We start from the raw sequence: 16,242 nt of genomic DNA on the forward strand, positions 1-16,242 counted from the left end.
TGCATGATTCGTTGCAAATGTTCGCCCCAGGTGTGAATGGCTATTTAAGAATTTATTGTTGCGATTCAAAATGTTTCAGAAAACAATGAGGCAACTCTCTAGGTTTTGGAGCAGTACCTATATAACCTTTCAGGTTTAGATGTTTATTTTCATGACAGTGCTCATGCGTACCCCTGTTTTGTTTTCTACAGAAATCACCCCCTTTAGTCAACAGGACCTGTCTGTGCCTAAGATGGTGCCCGTCACTGCTTGCATCACCACTCTGCCTATTAACACCGTCCTGTCCCGACCGCCTGCCCAGGTGCAAATGGCACCCCCACCTGCACTCATGGTGGAGCCCATGCCCAGCCTAGACTCCCTGGACTCTGACAACCAGTTGGAGGCTCTGCTAGAGGGCACGCTGGTTGGGAACACGGAGCCTGAGCAGAGGACTTTGGGCCTGTTGGAGGAGCTGCAAAACCAGATCCTGGAGCACCAAAACTCTCCAATGGACACATCCGAGCTGGGTTTCTCTGACCCTCCTCCTCTCTCCTTCAGTTTGCAGGACACTGATCTGGACAACATGGAGTGGCTGGACCATACTATGCCTGGGCTCATTGGTAGACTCAACCCACTGGGCATCACCTCTGAATTCCTAGACATGCATGAACTGCAGCTACACTGGGACTGAGTGGAAGCACTCACTCTCCTTCAAACATGATTATACTCTCACGCATACATCTCTTCTCCAGACTAGCTGTCTATCAGTGGAGTTTGCTGTAGCGAAAGTGGGGATTTGTTTGTGTTCTTAATGCTGGAGTTTGAGAGAGAGTGGCCCTGTCCCAGATGCTGCCCTATGCACTTGTGGTCACCCTCCCAAGTCCGTAGACCATCGGGTAGTATATACTATGGAGGCCTGCATCACTGCAGGCGTTAGGGGTCAAGGCTTTGCTGGTTAGCATGGCTCCATTAGCCCTTGTTGGTAGATGCAGTATCTACACCATTTGGCTGTAAAGAGCATCTTTCTACATTGACGGCCATTCAAAAGTACCCATATATTCCCCCATCTACTGCCTTTGACGTCACTGCTCATGCACTAGCAGGATAGTCGCTAGTGAAGGGCTTGAGACTTTGTGCGTTCTTGTGGTGCAGAAAAGAGCCGCTCTTGAGCACCCTTCAAAAGCACATAAAAACAAATGAAACACATCATGGTCTCATGGACTGCACACATAAGCATCGGTCTAAACTGCGAGTTCTCAACAAGTGCCCCATTTGGGACTGAGCATGGTGTGGAAAGGGTTTGACATTCTCATTTGAGACAGTGTAATGTCTGGCAGCTTCACGTGACTAGACTCCAGCTCAGCTGGATTCTTCACTTATGCTTTAGTTCTATTCACCATCTCTTCTCAAACACATCAGTTCTCCTTTAATGAGTATTGCTGGCTAAATCCTGAATGGGCTCTCTTTTCTGTGCCATATTGAGAGGGAGCTTCTTTTGGGCAGATTGAATTCTGCTCTATTGCTCATTTTGCTCTTTTTTTTCTTTTTTTTTTTTTTTCTTTGTGGTCATGTGCCATTGACATTCATTTTGTTTTGTAGTCATTCTATAAATATCCTCACAGCTAATTCAAAGTCCTGATTAGGATGGGCAGGCAGTCAAAATGTTTTTTGAACATGGAAATGGTGAGGCATCTCCAGGCCTGCTGGGTTCTCACTGGCACAGTGTTTCAGACAAAATGTTGCGTTGTTTGCACAAAATTGACAATGAGTGTTTGTATAGAGGATGAGAATGTTAGATTCATCCTGGGTTATTACATATACCTTGCCCAGTCAAACTATGTTTCCTAGAATCCTTTTTTCAGCACTGACTGCAGTAACAGTCTGCTGTCTGCTAGATGTTTAATGGCAAATAACCTGATGGAGAAGATATGTTTACCATGTCACAGATTTTTTTTATTTTATTTTATTAAAATTTCAACATTTTAGCCAACCTGACTTTTTCTGATCTGAATTTAATTTCAAGGAGGGATGGCCAAAGATGGACCAGTCAATATTTCACAAAGTTGGCACAGCTGCTGATTGTCTGTATGCAAAAATGTCTGATACGATCTTGGACGGGATTGGAGGATATTGTTGGCAGACAGAAAATTTCAGGCAGATCTAATCAGTCCTAGGCACATGAGGAAATTGTGGCTCATTTACGCTTGGCTCATAGATCAAGATTTCAGCCAAATTTGAGGAACAAAGTCCAATTCTGATCAGTGACCGGTTCTTCTACTCAAACTGTAGACTGTTAAACAGTCTGAAATGAATCCAATCTTGTGTAAATACTAAATTTGAGAACAAATATTTGGGAAAAAAAGAAAAAAAAAGAAAAAAGAATGAAACTTATGTCAAGTAGATTTGTTAAAAGTCTGGCCTCTTATTTGTGTCTATGTGTGTGATTGTATGTCACCTCAGTGGAACCTCTATAGAATGCAGTGTGTTTGACTCTATTGATTTTAGGTGCACCATACTGTGAGGAAAGTTCCTCTTTTTTTTTCTCAGATTGACTACATTTTGTGTTTTCTTTTGAGTGTGGATTAATTTGCTTATTTTTGATGCCACGGAACAAAGCTCTACTAGAGTTGCTTTTTTTAAAGTAATTATGTAAATGAAGCCATCAAAGTTGATATCTGACACTAAATACAACTGTCTCGCTATCAGCACTATTTTATTTATGAACATAGGAGTTCTTTGTACTGTTTATTCATCCTGTCAAGAAATGTTGAAAATGCAAAACTCACTGGAGTTATGTTTTAGAAGTGGACCCGTCCGGACAGTTGAAGCAGTTACTGACGACTGTTATGGCAGCTTAATTAATTTGTTGAGAAAATCAGAGAACAAATATTGTCAAGTTTGACAGTATTGAACATTATTTTCTGTTTTCACTGTTGGGATTTTTTTTTTTTTTTTTTTTTTTTTTAAGCTTCCACCTTCAGTTTTGTCTGTAGTAATGTGTATGTGGGTGTGTGTTTATGTTCTATGTGTGGTTGTGTTTTTTTTTTTTTTGGTCTGTTTTCCTTTATTACAGCTTATTTTTATTGTTCTGTATTGCGAAAAACAAGAAAAATTCTCAATGCAAGACATCCAAATGAAATATTTGTGTAAGTGAACAACAGTAAGCATTTTGGCAGCATGCAAGTAATCTAATTGATGTAATATGGTTCAGAAAAACATATCCTCTTGTTTTTTTCTGTATACCCATTTCTGGTTTCATATTTTGATCTGTACTTTGATTCCTTCATTCAATGTTTTCAGCCACCTCATGGAAACATTTAACCTTTTTTTATATCCTGCTCTAACAAATGTGTCAATATTGTAAAAGTATAACGCCTTTCCATTCAGCAAGGCAATACATGTCCACTGGCTTTGGCTTGGTTATGTGACACAAAATATGTTTGATTCAAAGGGAAATGTGTCGACGTAAATTTTGTTTGTACAAGATGTACAGCACGTTTGTGCTGCAGTGATGAACTGCTCATCACAAATAGATTAATCACACAGCATCAAAGCACCTTTACAGATGAGGATTTATAAAAGGGAGTCAGTGGTATGTGTTATCTTCAGCTCAAAGATCTAACGATTATTGATGCTCGTTATTCATCAGCTCCCTTTTTAAGGCTTTGTACTGTTGCAATGCATACTGAACAAATTGTGGCCTATCCAGGCAAAAAATAATGCCAATTACTAGTCTCAACTAGTATAATTGTGCACTGCTACATGTAGCTTTGGGAACAAATTTAGCCAACTGTTTATTAAAGGGTAATGCATGTGTCTGACTGTTCAGAGCAATTTTTGGCATTTCTGGCCGCTGTAATAATGCGATATGGTGCAATATTTTATGTACACCTATAAAACATTTTCTCTGCAAGTGGAGGGAGAAGAATATTGATACACTGGCCTTACTAAGTTTCCAACATTTGATGCCTCTGTTTTTTTTGGGGGGGGTGGGGATTTATGTCATTTAAACTGAACAATTGAAATTACCAAAGAGGCCACTTAATTTAGGAGACTTGTTATTGAATGGCTAATTAATCAAGATATGTAAATGTAACAAGGTTATTATGGGGCAAGGCAAATTTATTTATATAGCACATTTCATAGACAATGTTAATTCAAAGTGCAGTTAAGACAGAAAAAAAAAATGAATTGTAGAGTATAAAATTATACTGTACAGCTTGAAAAGCATACGGTCCTATTCGGTGTTTAGCATTGCCGTTGGAGAGTAAAGCAATAAGGTGACAAACTTGCATTTTATATGGAGTGCTGTATTTCAGCGGTCATCATTTGTATGCCATATGTTTTGCACATTGCGTATATATTTTAATGGATGTAATACATATTTTTATACATGTTTGGTGCATCTATGAGCTCTATTTTGTGAATAGTTTTAAAGATACAAGTAAATGTACACCATCACATGTCGCAGAAAATGTATGTTCTGTGAAAATACTGTTGTAAAAGATGTTTGAGTCTCTTAAATATATCAAAGAAATTACATGCAAAACTGTGTCTGTTGTTTATTTGTGTTATAAGAGATTATGCTGAACTTAAAAAGTATGAAGCGTGAAAAATGTTACAAACAAGTCAGAAACAAGTTCACACACACAGAGTTATTACGCAACTTTACAAATGTTAACTGGGCTCTTAGCGTCTTCCATGATATATTGTAAAGTTTCATGCTAAAACGAATCAAATCAAATAAATATATATATATATGCACTAGTTTTGTTTGATCAGCAGTGAGGTTGGAAAATGCATTTGTTTTCATAGTGACAGTAGGTTATAGTATTTTCCTGTAACCATTCTTTGGCTCTCTTCCAGACTCATTTACTCTGCTAGTACATGAATGCAAACTAGTATTATTTTTTAGAGATTCTTCTGTGTTTCACAAATGTCACTCAAAATGAGCATTTCAAAATATCTAGAATATAACAGTAACAGTGCATTAAAAGGCAACTTTTGTCCTGGTGGCTTTGATTGTTACCCATATTATTGCCACAGTCATGAATTGGAGTCTATCATCCTAAAAGCAGGTCTATTGGGAGTTTTATTTTTTTATGCATGCACAAAAGTGGTTAACATAAATCCCTTGTGGCAGATACCACCATGTTAGACAGTGCATTAGATCCTGTTACTCATTGTTTGGCATGTAAGGATTTGCATGTACCACAAACAGTATGTTCAAAATGACAGTTATTAATGTCTTAACTTATTTTTGCACATATGTATTGCCATATCACAATGCTTACATAAGGGCTTGTCACACTTATTATCATCTTTTTAAACCCTGGCTCAAGATGATTTTTAACACTGGGTTCAGCAAGCATATTTTTAATTTCGAAAGAGGGTTTGCAACGCTTTTACCCCTGGGTTATAAAAACTTGCTCCATAGGGCGAACAGCATTAAAATCCAAGAGTTTATGGTTTAAAACGATATCATGCTAGAATCTTACAGTGAGTTGTTTAGCAACAGAGAACCAGTCATAAACTGCCTCAGTGCTAACCTCATTAAATATTCATTTGCTCAGTACAGTTGCAGAAATAGCAAAGGCAAACAATTTAATTTGGGTGAGGAAGAGAGTATTATTTCTGTAGTATATTTCAGTGGACCAACCCAACCACAGTGGATTTCCATGGTGACATTTAGACAGGTGAACTTGCAAGCTGTTTTCATCCAATCAACCAACCAACCTTATAAATATGCAAATAAGAACATTAACCCAGTGTTTACAATTGTAAATTGTGTTCTTAATAACCGAATACCCAGGACTAAATACTAACACAGGGTAAAGTATGAACAGTGTTAACAAAATGTGAAAAGCCATATAATGACTTTCCCCAAACAATTCTGTAAGTGCAGGCATCAGGGGCGTAGATTCCAGGGGGGACAAGCAAGTACAACCCCCACCCCACCACCAGTATTCATAACATGATCAATGGAAGCATGTAAATTCTTCAGACGCCCTTGGCGGGAAACATCCTTTCCTCTTAAAATGAAGACCTAATGACCTGATCCTCCCTGACAGATTCCTGCGCCCAGCTCCACTCTCAACTGGGTCTGTTTTTTACAGTCATACTATCACAGACTAAGAGCCGTGTTCACTGTCCCTCAAATTCTATGAGATTTACCAACGTCTTTGCGGCAGGACGGACACTCGTGGGCGACATCTTTGAAGCGGTTCGTGCAGAAGGGGACCAAGCAGCATCCAGCCAGACACCTAGCCCAGCAACAACAGAATTAGAATGTCAGTATTTTCAAATATTCCAACACTATGTAGCCTAAACAAACAACCGCTTTATGGGTTTTGTTAAATAATTGATCAGCAGAAAGACACTCTTTGAATAATGAACATTATTAATCGTTAAATACTACGCACCCCAACACAGATAAGAGACAGCAAAAGAGGAAGGTATTGCTGCCAATTTTGTAGCGAACCTCAGTGTCGACAATTTTTTGGCAGAAAGGACACTTCACTGTGGCTGTAGTCATGGGGAGGTCATCCAAGGGTATTGTCTGCACTGGGGGATCTGGGGAGGTAAAACACTTTTTAGGGGCCATTCACACAGGATGCACTTTTGCAAACATCTGCACTGTTTTTGCATATTTTTTCTCAGCAAAAATGCAATAGGCAGACATATTAGACCATTGTAACACATTTGGCGGTTTTATCAGCGCCTCACACCATAAGCGCCCCATTTTTAAGATGATACGTCTCTAGATAAAAAAATGTTTATAAAAAGTATATATATAAATATATAAACTCATCTCGAGGCATGTTTTGCACTGTTTTCCGTGGTTGATGAATGCAAGAACACGTCCTGTGTGAAGAGCCCCATGAATTGTTTTGTTTCATTAAGGGTTAGGGGCTATTCATTTTCCATTTGACATATTAATCGTTTGTGAAACCTGTTTAGTTTGTTTGTGGTGTCATGGTGACTCTATAAACTAGGCAACAATTCATCAATTAATTAACATAAAAAATAAATCATATTTTCATTAACATCATTACCATCAGAACAGGCCGAAACTTACCATGGTAACCAAGTCCATTCTTTGACTCATTCACATACACATCATATGCTAACTACTCCTACTCATAGTCTTACCTGGACTTGGATTTGACTTTGGATTTGGAGGTGGACTTGGAATTTTTGGCTGTTGAACAACAGGCTCTGGAGCTATTGGCTGCTCTGAAATGTGTCAAATGTGTCACTTAGGTCTGGACAAATTTGGCCCCCCAAAGATTGTGTTGTTTAAAACTGCATAACTGTTTATTTACCTGTTGTTTCCTCTTGCGGAGGAATGTAAGGAGCAGTAATAGTTTCTGAGGGAGAAAAAGGGAGAACGTACAGTCCTTGTATTTTAACTTTCGCATCTGTCACGGCAAGTAAATCATGGCCAAGATCTGGACACAAGATGAGACAAATAATGTTACATTTGGAAGCTTCAAAATCGACCCATTCACAGATCCTGATACTTTCTGTGTGTTTGGTACAGTAATACATTTGTTCATGTGGTGGTTTTCTCAGCATAAAGAGATACATATATTACTTAACTATTATTTTAGCTTTAAGCATGTACTGTTCTGCTATTATTTTAACATTAAATATATATTGTTTAATTTTTTTATCTTTAATGTATTTTAACAAACACTTCAGCAAACATGCCCAATAGCAATTTACAGTTATGATAAGTTCATATTTTTAATTTAGCTAATTCCTGCTTTTCACAGTTACTTTGCAAATATTTTTGTTTCTTTGGCTGGAGGTTAAAGTCTTGAATCTGTAAGCTTGCCTTTGTCAGGGGGTTTCCCAGTGGGCTGTGGTGTCACTTTGGTAGAAACATTTTGTTTCTTAAGAAGCTCCTTCTCTTTTTCCTCCAGAAGCTTCAACTCTTCCTCTATTCTTTCCAGTTCAGATGGGCCCTCTTCGTTTGCAAGGGATTCTAAAAAATGTAAATTAACATCAGCCAAATTATTGTTTGTACTAACTAGTCAAATGAATCTTGCACATGGATTACAGTAAGAGCTGTGTCATTGCGATTTGAATGTTCAGTGCCCGGCAAAGTAGATGCAACCACTTATATCTGAAGAGAGAATGAGGAATAATTGTGAATATCAGGTCATAGTTTGCATGTTATCTAAACATAGCAGTTGAATAGCCTACTATTGTTCTCCCTATCCTTGTTTCTATTCCACCCCAATTGCTCTAGTAATGTTTGCATATATCAAAGTAGATTAAACTTATTATTAACAGAGTCATGTTTCATGTCAATCATGTCTTTATTCATATCATCGTTGTTTTAATATTGGTATATATCAGTCTTATTAAGAAGGCCATGTGTCTGCTTGCAACCTTGTCTTTACCTTCCAGTCTGTTGTTCTTCTTTTGAATCGCTTTAAGAAACTCAAGGCGGTATTGGAGCTGTTGCCTTCTGAATAGGATGCTCCACAGGGTCGTGTCGTCATCATGTGTAAAGCCCCCTGACAGCACTGGGATCATAGTGCTGCTGCCCTAAAGGCCATATTTCATTGATTTTACAACCTCATTTGAAAATATTTACATTTTGACCATACGAGTAACACCAAAAGCTCTACTGTTATTTTACTTTAAAATAACTGACTCAGTCCTCTGTTGATTTATTCCTATTAGACAGAATAGATGTTTCTAGATATTACTGAGTCCGTTGTGAAACTGAATAGTTCACATGAATATATCTTGATAATGTACAGTATTGACCAAATGTTTGCAAACACCATACAATTTCTTGTCGATGCAACGTTAAATCTGTTGCTATTTTTTAGACTTTTAACCTACTGTTAATCTCGTTAACATTTGCCAATAATGTCAGGAATAATGTTTGCCATTTAACCTGTGGTAGACAATTGTGTTAGTGTTTTTGTTTTTTTACTGACTTAAGAAAGTTTTCCATCATTTTCAAACATCTTAAAAATATGCATCTTTGACATAATATGATATAAACACCTAAGTAAAAAAAAAAAAATAGCCAATGGCAACTTAACAAGTCAAGCAATCTTTGCTGAACTTGTAGAAATATAGATCTAATTTAGCAAAATAAGTACTAAAATTAACTGCTTATAATTAATTAATATATGCACTTTTGTGTACAGTATCTGTATTTGTTAAGGAAGCATCTGCTAATAATGTAAAAGTGTAAGAAAATCCATACCACTACACGCAGAAGAGTTGCACTAAACAAGTTGTCTACTATGGCAGGTTTTTAAGTATTATTTTATTTAAACAATACAAATGCATAAACAAAGTGAGAATTGGATGCAGATGATTTCACGTGTCTTTTTATTTACTTGTAATGTTTATTAACTTTTGGCCATGTCTGTACATCAATTATTAACACTTTATTTGACATTTTGAATCAATCAATCATGCATACCACTTATGGTAGACAGAAAGCCCATTTAAATGAAAAATTTTAAAAAGCAATACATTTTTAATATTGTCTCTCTCAAAAAAAAAGACTCTCGTCAACCCAGAATTTAAGGATCGGTACATGGCATTACCTACAGGCACAAGGGTGCTGTTCTTGTTCTCTGAGTAGCTGAGTCACAGTCCAGTTTCAATCTTGGAAATGTAGACAGTATTGAAGAGCGATGGGGAGAATAGTCTGTTTGCTCAAAGTTGTATTCCTTTTGCAGTCCTTGTCCAGCAGTTCTTCTTTTGAAATATTTTTTTACTATGCAGTTTAGATTTTTTCCCATAATCTCTTATGGCATTGTTCCCATTGTGGTGTGAATGTGGATCATAATATGAGAAGACATATTCAATCAAAAACAAGATCAATCAGCAGAAAGCTTCACAGTAAATAACACTCATTCTCCACTACATTCACCTGCCTTGCTCCGTTAACGTCTGCTAAGATCTGATTTCCATCTGGGTTTGACTGTTATTTTCATAGTCAAATTTCCTGTAAAGGGTGATGTGCTGACCGTCAACTTTACTGGTTTATCTACAGTGTGAGGACCTCACAACTGTCACCACAGTTCAAGCGGCTTAGTGAAGAGACTAAATACTTTAATTAAAATCGAAAAATTCCTAAAGGTTTCAATGAGGGTTAGGTTTAGGATTCAGGGTTAGGATTTTCAACGGTTGTTGAATGCGGATCATAAAGATACACAGAGATAAATCCTTAAAAATGCATTTAGCTGTATGTATGATTATGAATCTGATTTAAAAACATGGCTATCATGACATCATTTATGTTTGTTACAAGTAGCAATAATAATAATAATAATAATAATAATAATAATACATTTTATTTCTACAGTGCCTTTCTCACACTCAAAGTGTAATTTTTATGGTGTAAAAAAATTATGGATAGTTTCACAGCAGTTGATTAAGTAGTAATTAAGTATTAACTTTAGCTATTCACTTTTTTTTTTTTTTTTTATGATCTTGTTACTTTTCATTAACACACTTTCCTACATTGAAAAGAACTCAAAATAAGTTCTCAAAGAGACTTCATAATTCACCCAAAAATTACAATTATTTTATAATTTACTCACCCTTATGCCATCCCAGATGTGTATGACTTTCTTTCATCTGCTGAACTCAAATGAAGATTTATAGAATATTTCAGCCCTGTAGGTCCATACAATGCAAGTGAAAGGTTGCCAAAATATTGAAGCTCCAATCACATAATTCAGCATAAAAGTAATCCATAAAGCTCCAGTGGATAAATCCATGTCTTCATAAGTAATATGATAGGTGTGTGTGAGAAACAGAGCAATATTTCTTTTTTACTTTTTTACTTTAAATTCAACTCCTTGCTGAGTCAATCTCCACATTCACATTCTTCTTCTTTTGTTTTTGGTGATCCACATTCTTCATGCATATCACCACCTACTGGGCAGAGAGGAGAATTTCTTGTAAAAAATGACTTAAATATTGATGTTTCTCACCCACACCTATCATATCACTTGTGAAGATATGGATTAAAACACTGGAGTCATATGGGTTACTTTTATGATGTCTTTATGTGCATTTTGGTGCGTCAACATTTTGGCACCTACAGAGCTGAAATATTCTTCTAAAAATCATAAACTGAGTTCTGCAGAAGAAAGAAAGTTATACATCTCTGGGATGGCATGAGGGTGAGTAAATGATGAGAGAATTTTCAGTTTTAGGTGAACTATCCCTTTAATATGTCATATCCTGGCCTTCACCTCTAGAGGTCAGACGATTACATACAATGGCATACTGAAGCAGCCACCAACCTGAAATATGAACCAATGAAGTAACACTGGACTAAGCTAAACACCCTGACCTACTGACAGAGCCTGATGTAATGGTTCTTGTTGCATTGTTTTTGTGTTTCTAAGAGTCTATGTGTACTTGTGTATATTTGTGTATGTAAAGCAGGCTGGAATCATGTGGCCGTTGCTTCACAGTGAGCAAGTCTGTGAAAACATTGAGGACCACTTCCCGTTTCAGTGGTCTCAGCTGGAGTTTAGCTGTGTGTAATGAGAGTGTTGCACAGCCCCTGCCTCTCCCCAATCTATCTTCATTTTTACCTTTTGTTTTACACCATACAAATCCCCGCCGTTTCACTGTCTCTTTTGCACCATTTCCTCTCTGATCCATCTTTTTTTCTCTCCTTTATCTCCTCTGTCTATAAGATTACAAAATATCTCCCAGATAGACTGGGTCCTGTTTCTGCTGCAGGCACATGTGCCAAACGTGATCTTGGATGATGACATCACAGGGGGAGGGGATTGAACAGGCAATCAGATGAAAGGAGGGGTCTGAAACAGTGGGCAAAGGAACACAGAAGAAAGCGCAAGCATATGTTGTCTGCAAATATTGTTACACTGCTCAAAGTAGCTGCAGTCTTTGCTTCTTTTGCAGCCTGTCTGTGGAAGTATGAAGTCATCGTGTTGCTAACTGCAACTGAGTGGTGTTGATAAATCTGTTGCTCAGGCTATTTTACTCACATTATGAAATTGTATCGATAAATCTATGTTTGATGCTGAATGATCTACTCTAGTTGCTTTTTTCTTTTGTTTCTAAAAGTTTTTATAAGGGAAACCGGGGCTAATTTTCATAAGTGGAGGTTGTCTTAAGGGTTATAGGTAATTGTAAAGTTTTGAGTCAAAGGTCAAATTACACAAATGTGTTTTTTCTTGCAGTGGTTTTGTATGTTGGTTTTAAAGTAATCTAGTCCAAAACCATCTTAAATAATAATAATAATAATAATAATAATAATAATAATATATTATTATTATTATTATTATTATTATATATATATATATATATATATATATATTTTGGTGAATTCTATCCTCCAAACATAAATTCCAATATCATAATTTAATTTGGCTATAGCTGCTTGACAAGTGAACAAATTAAAACCACACTGGCAATCATTCAGGCCAGGGGGCAAGTATGTAATGAAGATTTTAAATATTTCTCATCATTTACTCACCCTCATGCCATCCCAGATGTGTATGACTTCTGCTGAACACAAAGATTTTTAAAAGAATATCTCAGCTCTGTTGGTCCATTAAATGCAAGTGAATGGTGGCCAGAACTTTGAAGCTCAAAAAAGCACATTAAGGCAGCATAAAAGTAATCTAGTGGTTAAATCCATGTCTTCAGAACTGATATAATAGGTGTGGGTGAGAAACAGATCAATATTTAATTCCTTTTTTATATACACTGATCAGTCACAACATTAATTCCACCTGCCTAATATTGTGTAGGTCCCCCTCGTGCTGCCAAAACAGCACCAACCTGCATCTCAGAATATCATTCTGAGATGATATTCTTCTCACCACAATTGTACAGAGCGGTTATCTGAGTTACCTTAGACTTTGTCAGTTCGAACCAGTCTGACCATTCTCTGTTGACCTCTCTCATCAACTAGGCATTTTCGTCCACAGAACTGCCGCTCACTGGATGTTTTTTGTTTTTGGCACCATTCTGAGTAAATTCTAGAGACTGTTGTGTGTGAAAATCCCAAGAGATCAACAGTTACAGAAATACTCAAACCAGCCCATCTGGCACCAACAGTTATCCATGCGATTATCTAATCAGCCAATCGTGTGGCAGTAGTGCAGTTCATAAATCATGCATATACGGGTCAGGAACTTCAGTTAATGTTCACATCAACCATCAGAATGGAGAAAAAATTTGATCTCAATGATTTGGACCGTGGCATGATTGTTGGTGCCAGACGGGCTGGTTTAACTATTTCTGTAACTGCTGATCTCCTGGGATTTTCACACACAACAGTCTCTAGAATTTACTCCGAATGGTGCCAAAAACAAAAAACATCCAGTGAGCAGCAGTTCTGTGGACGAAAATGAGGTCAACTGAGAAAGGTCAGACTGGTTCAAACTGACAAAGTCTATGGTAACTCAGATAACCGCTCTGTACAATTGTGGTGAGAAGAATATCATCTCAGAATGATATTCTGAGATGCAGGTTGGCGCTGTTTTGGCAGCACGAGGGGGACCTACACAATATTAGGCAGGTGGTTTTAATGTTGTGGCTAATTGGTGTAAATGTCCACTTTCATGTTATTCATCTTTTGTTTTTGGCAATTCGCATTCTTCATGTATATCGCCACCTACTTGGCTAGGAGGAGAATTAATAGAAAAAATGACTTGAAAACACATGTTTATTTCACCCACACCTTTGTGTGATTTTTGGAGATTCAAAGATTTGGTCACCATTTACTTACATTGTATGGACCTACAGAACTGAGATATTCCTCTAAAAATCTTCATTTGTGTTCAGCAGAAGAAAAAATGTCATACACATCTGGGATGGCATGAGGGTGAGAAAATTATGCTTGAATTTTCATTTTTGGGTGAACTATTCCTTTCACTCAAAGGTTGAACAAAGGTGTTCTCAGGACAAGGGTAGCCTATTATTAATAAATGTCAGGTCGGGGAAAATTGTCTTGTGTTTTAAATGTTATAAATCTATGCAATTTATTTATTCCATATTTGTTTATTTGTTTACCTTTTTAACACTATTTTTGTTGTTTCATGACTTGTTTTATGTTTCACAATGGCTTTACTGTTTACACTGAGCTGAAAACCGTATTCTAGGTCCATTTATTTTTAATTATTGTCATTTAAATGTGCTTTTTATTCAAAAAAGCAAGTTCATTGGAGGGCAGTTGATTTGAGTCAAACAGACTTTGCAGCTTAAAATATTTTAGAATCACTGCACATAATGCTGAGTGTGAGTGTGTAACAGTAAAGCAGCTGTGCTGATTTGTCTGTGACATATTGCTAATCTGCTGTGAGCCAGTGCAGACTCAGAAGTCAAGGGAGGGAGTGTGTGCATATGTCCACGTGGGGAAGGAGGAGGAGGAGAGCGGACAAATCAGATCTCCAAGTAGAAGGATGTACTGAGAACTGCTTGTGTCTCTGCAGTCAACACCACAGTCTGACCTGCTCACAGTCTATATGGCTAAAAACAAGACCACCTGGACGGTGAGTGTTAGCTGCCAGAGACCCTGTTAAGATGCAGAACTAACTACCATCTTGGTGAATCTCATGAAAAAAAAAAATCACATTACACCCCAAAATAATAATAATAAATAAAACCATTTTGCATATAAAAATGAAGCCTATTTTCAGAACCATTGAGAACGTTTTTGTTTAGCAACATTACTTGTAAAGAGTGAAGTGTTACCTGTAACTTCTCTAATTTATTATCTACAGTGATGCTCATATAAGATTCTCATTTCTGTAATATGTCTTTTGTTTTGTTTTGTTTTTTAAGTTGAGTTGGGAAGATGGTGGAAGAATTGTCACAGGAGTGAGGTATTACATGATTAGATAAATATCCTCCTGAACTTTCGTTTTCATCAAAATTTGCATTATAGTAAGGAGAATAACATTTTTGCATTCGGTAATGAGAAAGAAGGTGGAGGCCATTTTAATTGTCATGGAAAATAAAGTCACAATGTAAAAAAATCCAAATGGTCCAAAAAATATGCTTTGTCTTCTGCAAATTAATATTTCTTATTTACTGATTTTGTGATATTCAACAGACCTGTTAACATCTTTCCTTTGTACATTTAAATTTGTCCATTGCCCCTGACAATTTGCTAAGGCTTTGTGCAGTGAAACTGAAGAGTGATACAGGCTGGCAGCTCTGTCTGACAGTGTCTGATCATCTAAACCAGATCTCCATCCATCCATGTACTGAATGTTAGCAATCAGATCTCTCACTCATCTTACTTCCTGCTGACTCATGTCCATTCATTCCTTCCAGTTCAAACCTTAGCGGGTGTCTCCTGACAGCCCTGAAGTGGCCAAGTGAGTCATCTGATATCAAACCTTTCCTGATTCATTAAGCCCCTGCAGCCACTCCCCTACCCTAACAGAAACCTTGTTGCAAACATCTTTTCAAAATGCAGCATGATGTTCACATTGACATCTGTGCCATCCTTCTCCACTGCTATGTAAAACTTTGTGCCTGAACTTCCAGCGGTGCCAGTGATAGAGTGGGAACAGAATAGAGAGCAGGAGAACTGTGCTATAAAGATTCTTACTGTTATTGATTAAGATTGCTTACAGGTCAAACTAAGAGGGTGAATGTAAGACAGCTGAGATCTGTGGGTAGTTGACATATAACATGCGCATTAACTTTTCTTTTTTTTTTTTTTTTTATCCAACATCAAGATTTTAGGTTAAAATTGACATGTATAAGGGAAAGTGTATGTCTTAGGTTCTGTAACTGGTCACCATTTGTTTTAAAGGGATAGTTCACCCAAAAATGAAAGCCATGATGTACTCACACTTTTGTAAGATGTAAGTTATGAAGTGAATAAATGTCAATTTTTAGAAACAAGTGTTTTTATAAAAACCTCATCCTTTACATAGTTCGTTTGCTGAGATCTTTGTCTACAAATATATCCATTTCAAATTAATTTAGCATTAAGAAATAAAAAATCAGATCTTAAACATGTTTTGTTCCTTATCTCAAGAATCAGTGAAGTAATATATATTTTCCTGTTGAGCTCAGAACATTAACATTTGACATTTTACACATTTTAATTCTTTGTAGTGTTTCATCACATTACTCTGAATAGAGAAATGATGAGACATCAATAGAAGACAAAAAAGAAAAATATTTTTAATCAATTTTAAGTAACACTTTACAATAAGTTCCTATACATAAACAGCAGTTAAAACATTATGTATCATGAATAAACAATGA

General features: G+C 36.8%; 2 protein-coding genes across 7 annotated transcripts in view; one reads left to right on the plus strand and one right to left on the minus strand.

Annotated features, from left to right (window-relative positions):
• LOC127426720 (myocardin-related transcription factor B-like) overlaps positions 1-3,105 on the plus strand; it is a 49,672-nt gene extending 46,567 nt beyond the window's left edge. For all 3 annotated transcript variants that reach the window (XM_051673690.1, XM_051673689.1, XM_051673691.1), the window contains one exon: positions 192-3,105. In XM_051673690.1, coding sequence (XP_051529650.1) covers positions 192-670 — 479 coding nt within the window. In that variant the 3' untranslated portion in view covers positions 671-3,105. The remainder of the gene's footprint in view (positions 1-191) is intronic.
• On the minus strand, positions 3,007-10,897 carry LOC127426726 (lipopolysaccharide-induced tumor necrosis factor-alpha factor homolog). 4 transcript variants are annotated; one of them, XM_051673699.1, is made up of 8 exons: positions 10,566-10,897; positions 9,568-9,766; positions 8,391-8,538; positions 7,820-7,969; positions 7,305-7,430; positions 7,132-7,215; positions 6,402-6,552; positions 3,007-6,242 (listed from the first exon to the last, which is right to left on the minus strand). In XM_051673699.1, exons 3-8 carry the CDS (start codon positions 8,524-8,526, stop codon positions 6,134-6,136), a joined length of 756 nt encoding a protein of 251 aa, XP_051529659.1. In that variant the 5' UTR covers positions 8,527-8,538; positions 9,568-9,766; positions 10,566-10,897; the 3' UTR covers positions 3,007-6,133. The 4 variants fall into 4 exon arrangements, with proteins under 4 accessions (XP_051529659.1, XP_051529657.1, XP_051529658.1 ...); XM_051673697.1 differs by lacking the exon at positions 10,566-10,897 and having other exon boundaries at positions 9,568-10,555; XM_051673698.1 differs by lacking the exon at positions 10,566-10,897 and having other exon boundaries at positions 9,564-10,555.
• Between the last annotated feature and the right edge of the window lie 5,345 nt (positions 10,898-16,242).

This window comes from Myxocyprinus asiaticus, chromosome 36, assembly GCF_019703515.2.
Source record: "Myxocyprinus asiaticus isolate MX2 ecotype Aquarium Trade chromosome 36, UBuf_Myxa_2, whole genome shotgun sequence".
NCBI lineage: Eukaryota > Metazoa > Chordata > Actinopteri > Cypriniformes > Catostomidae > Myxocyprinus > Myxocyprinus asiaticus.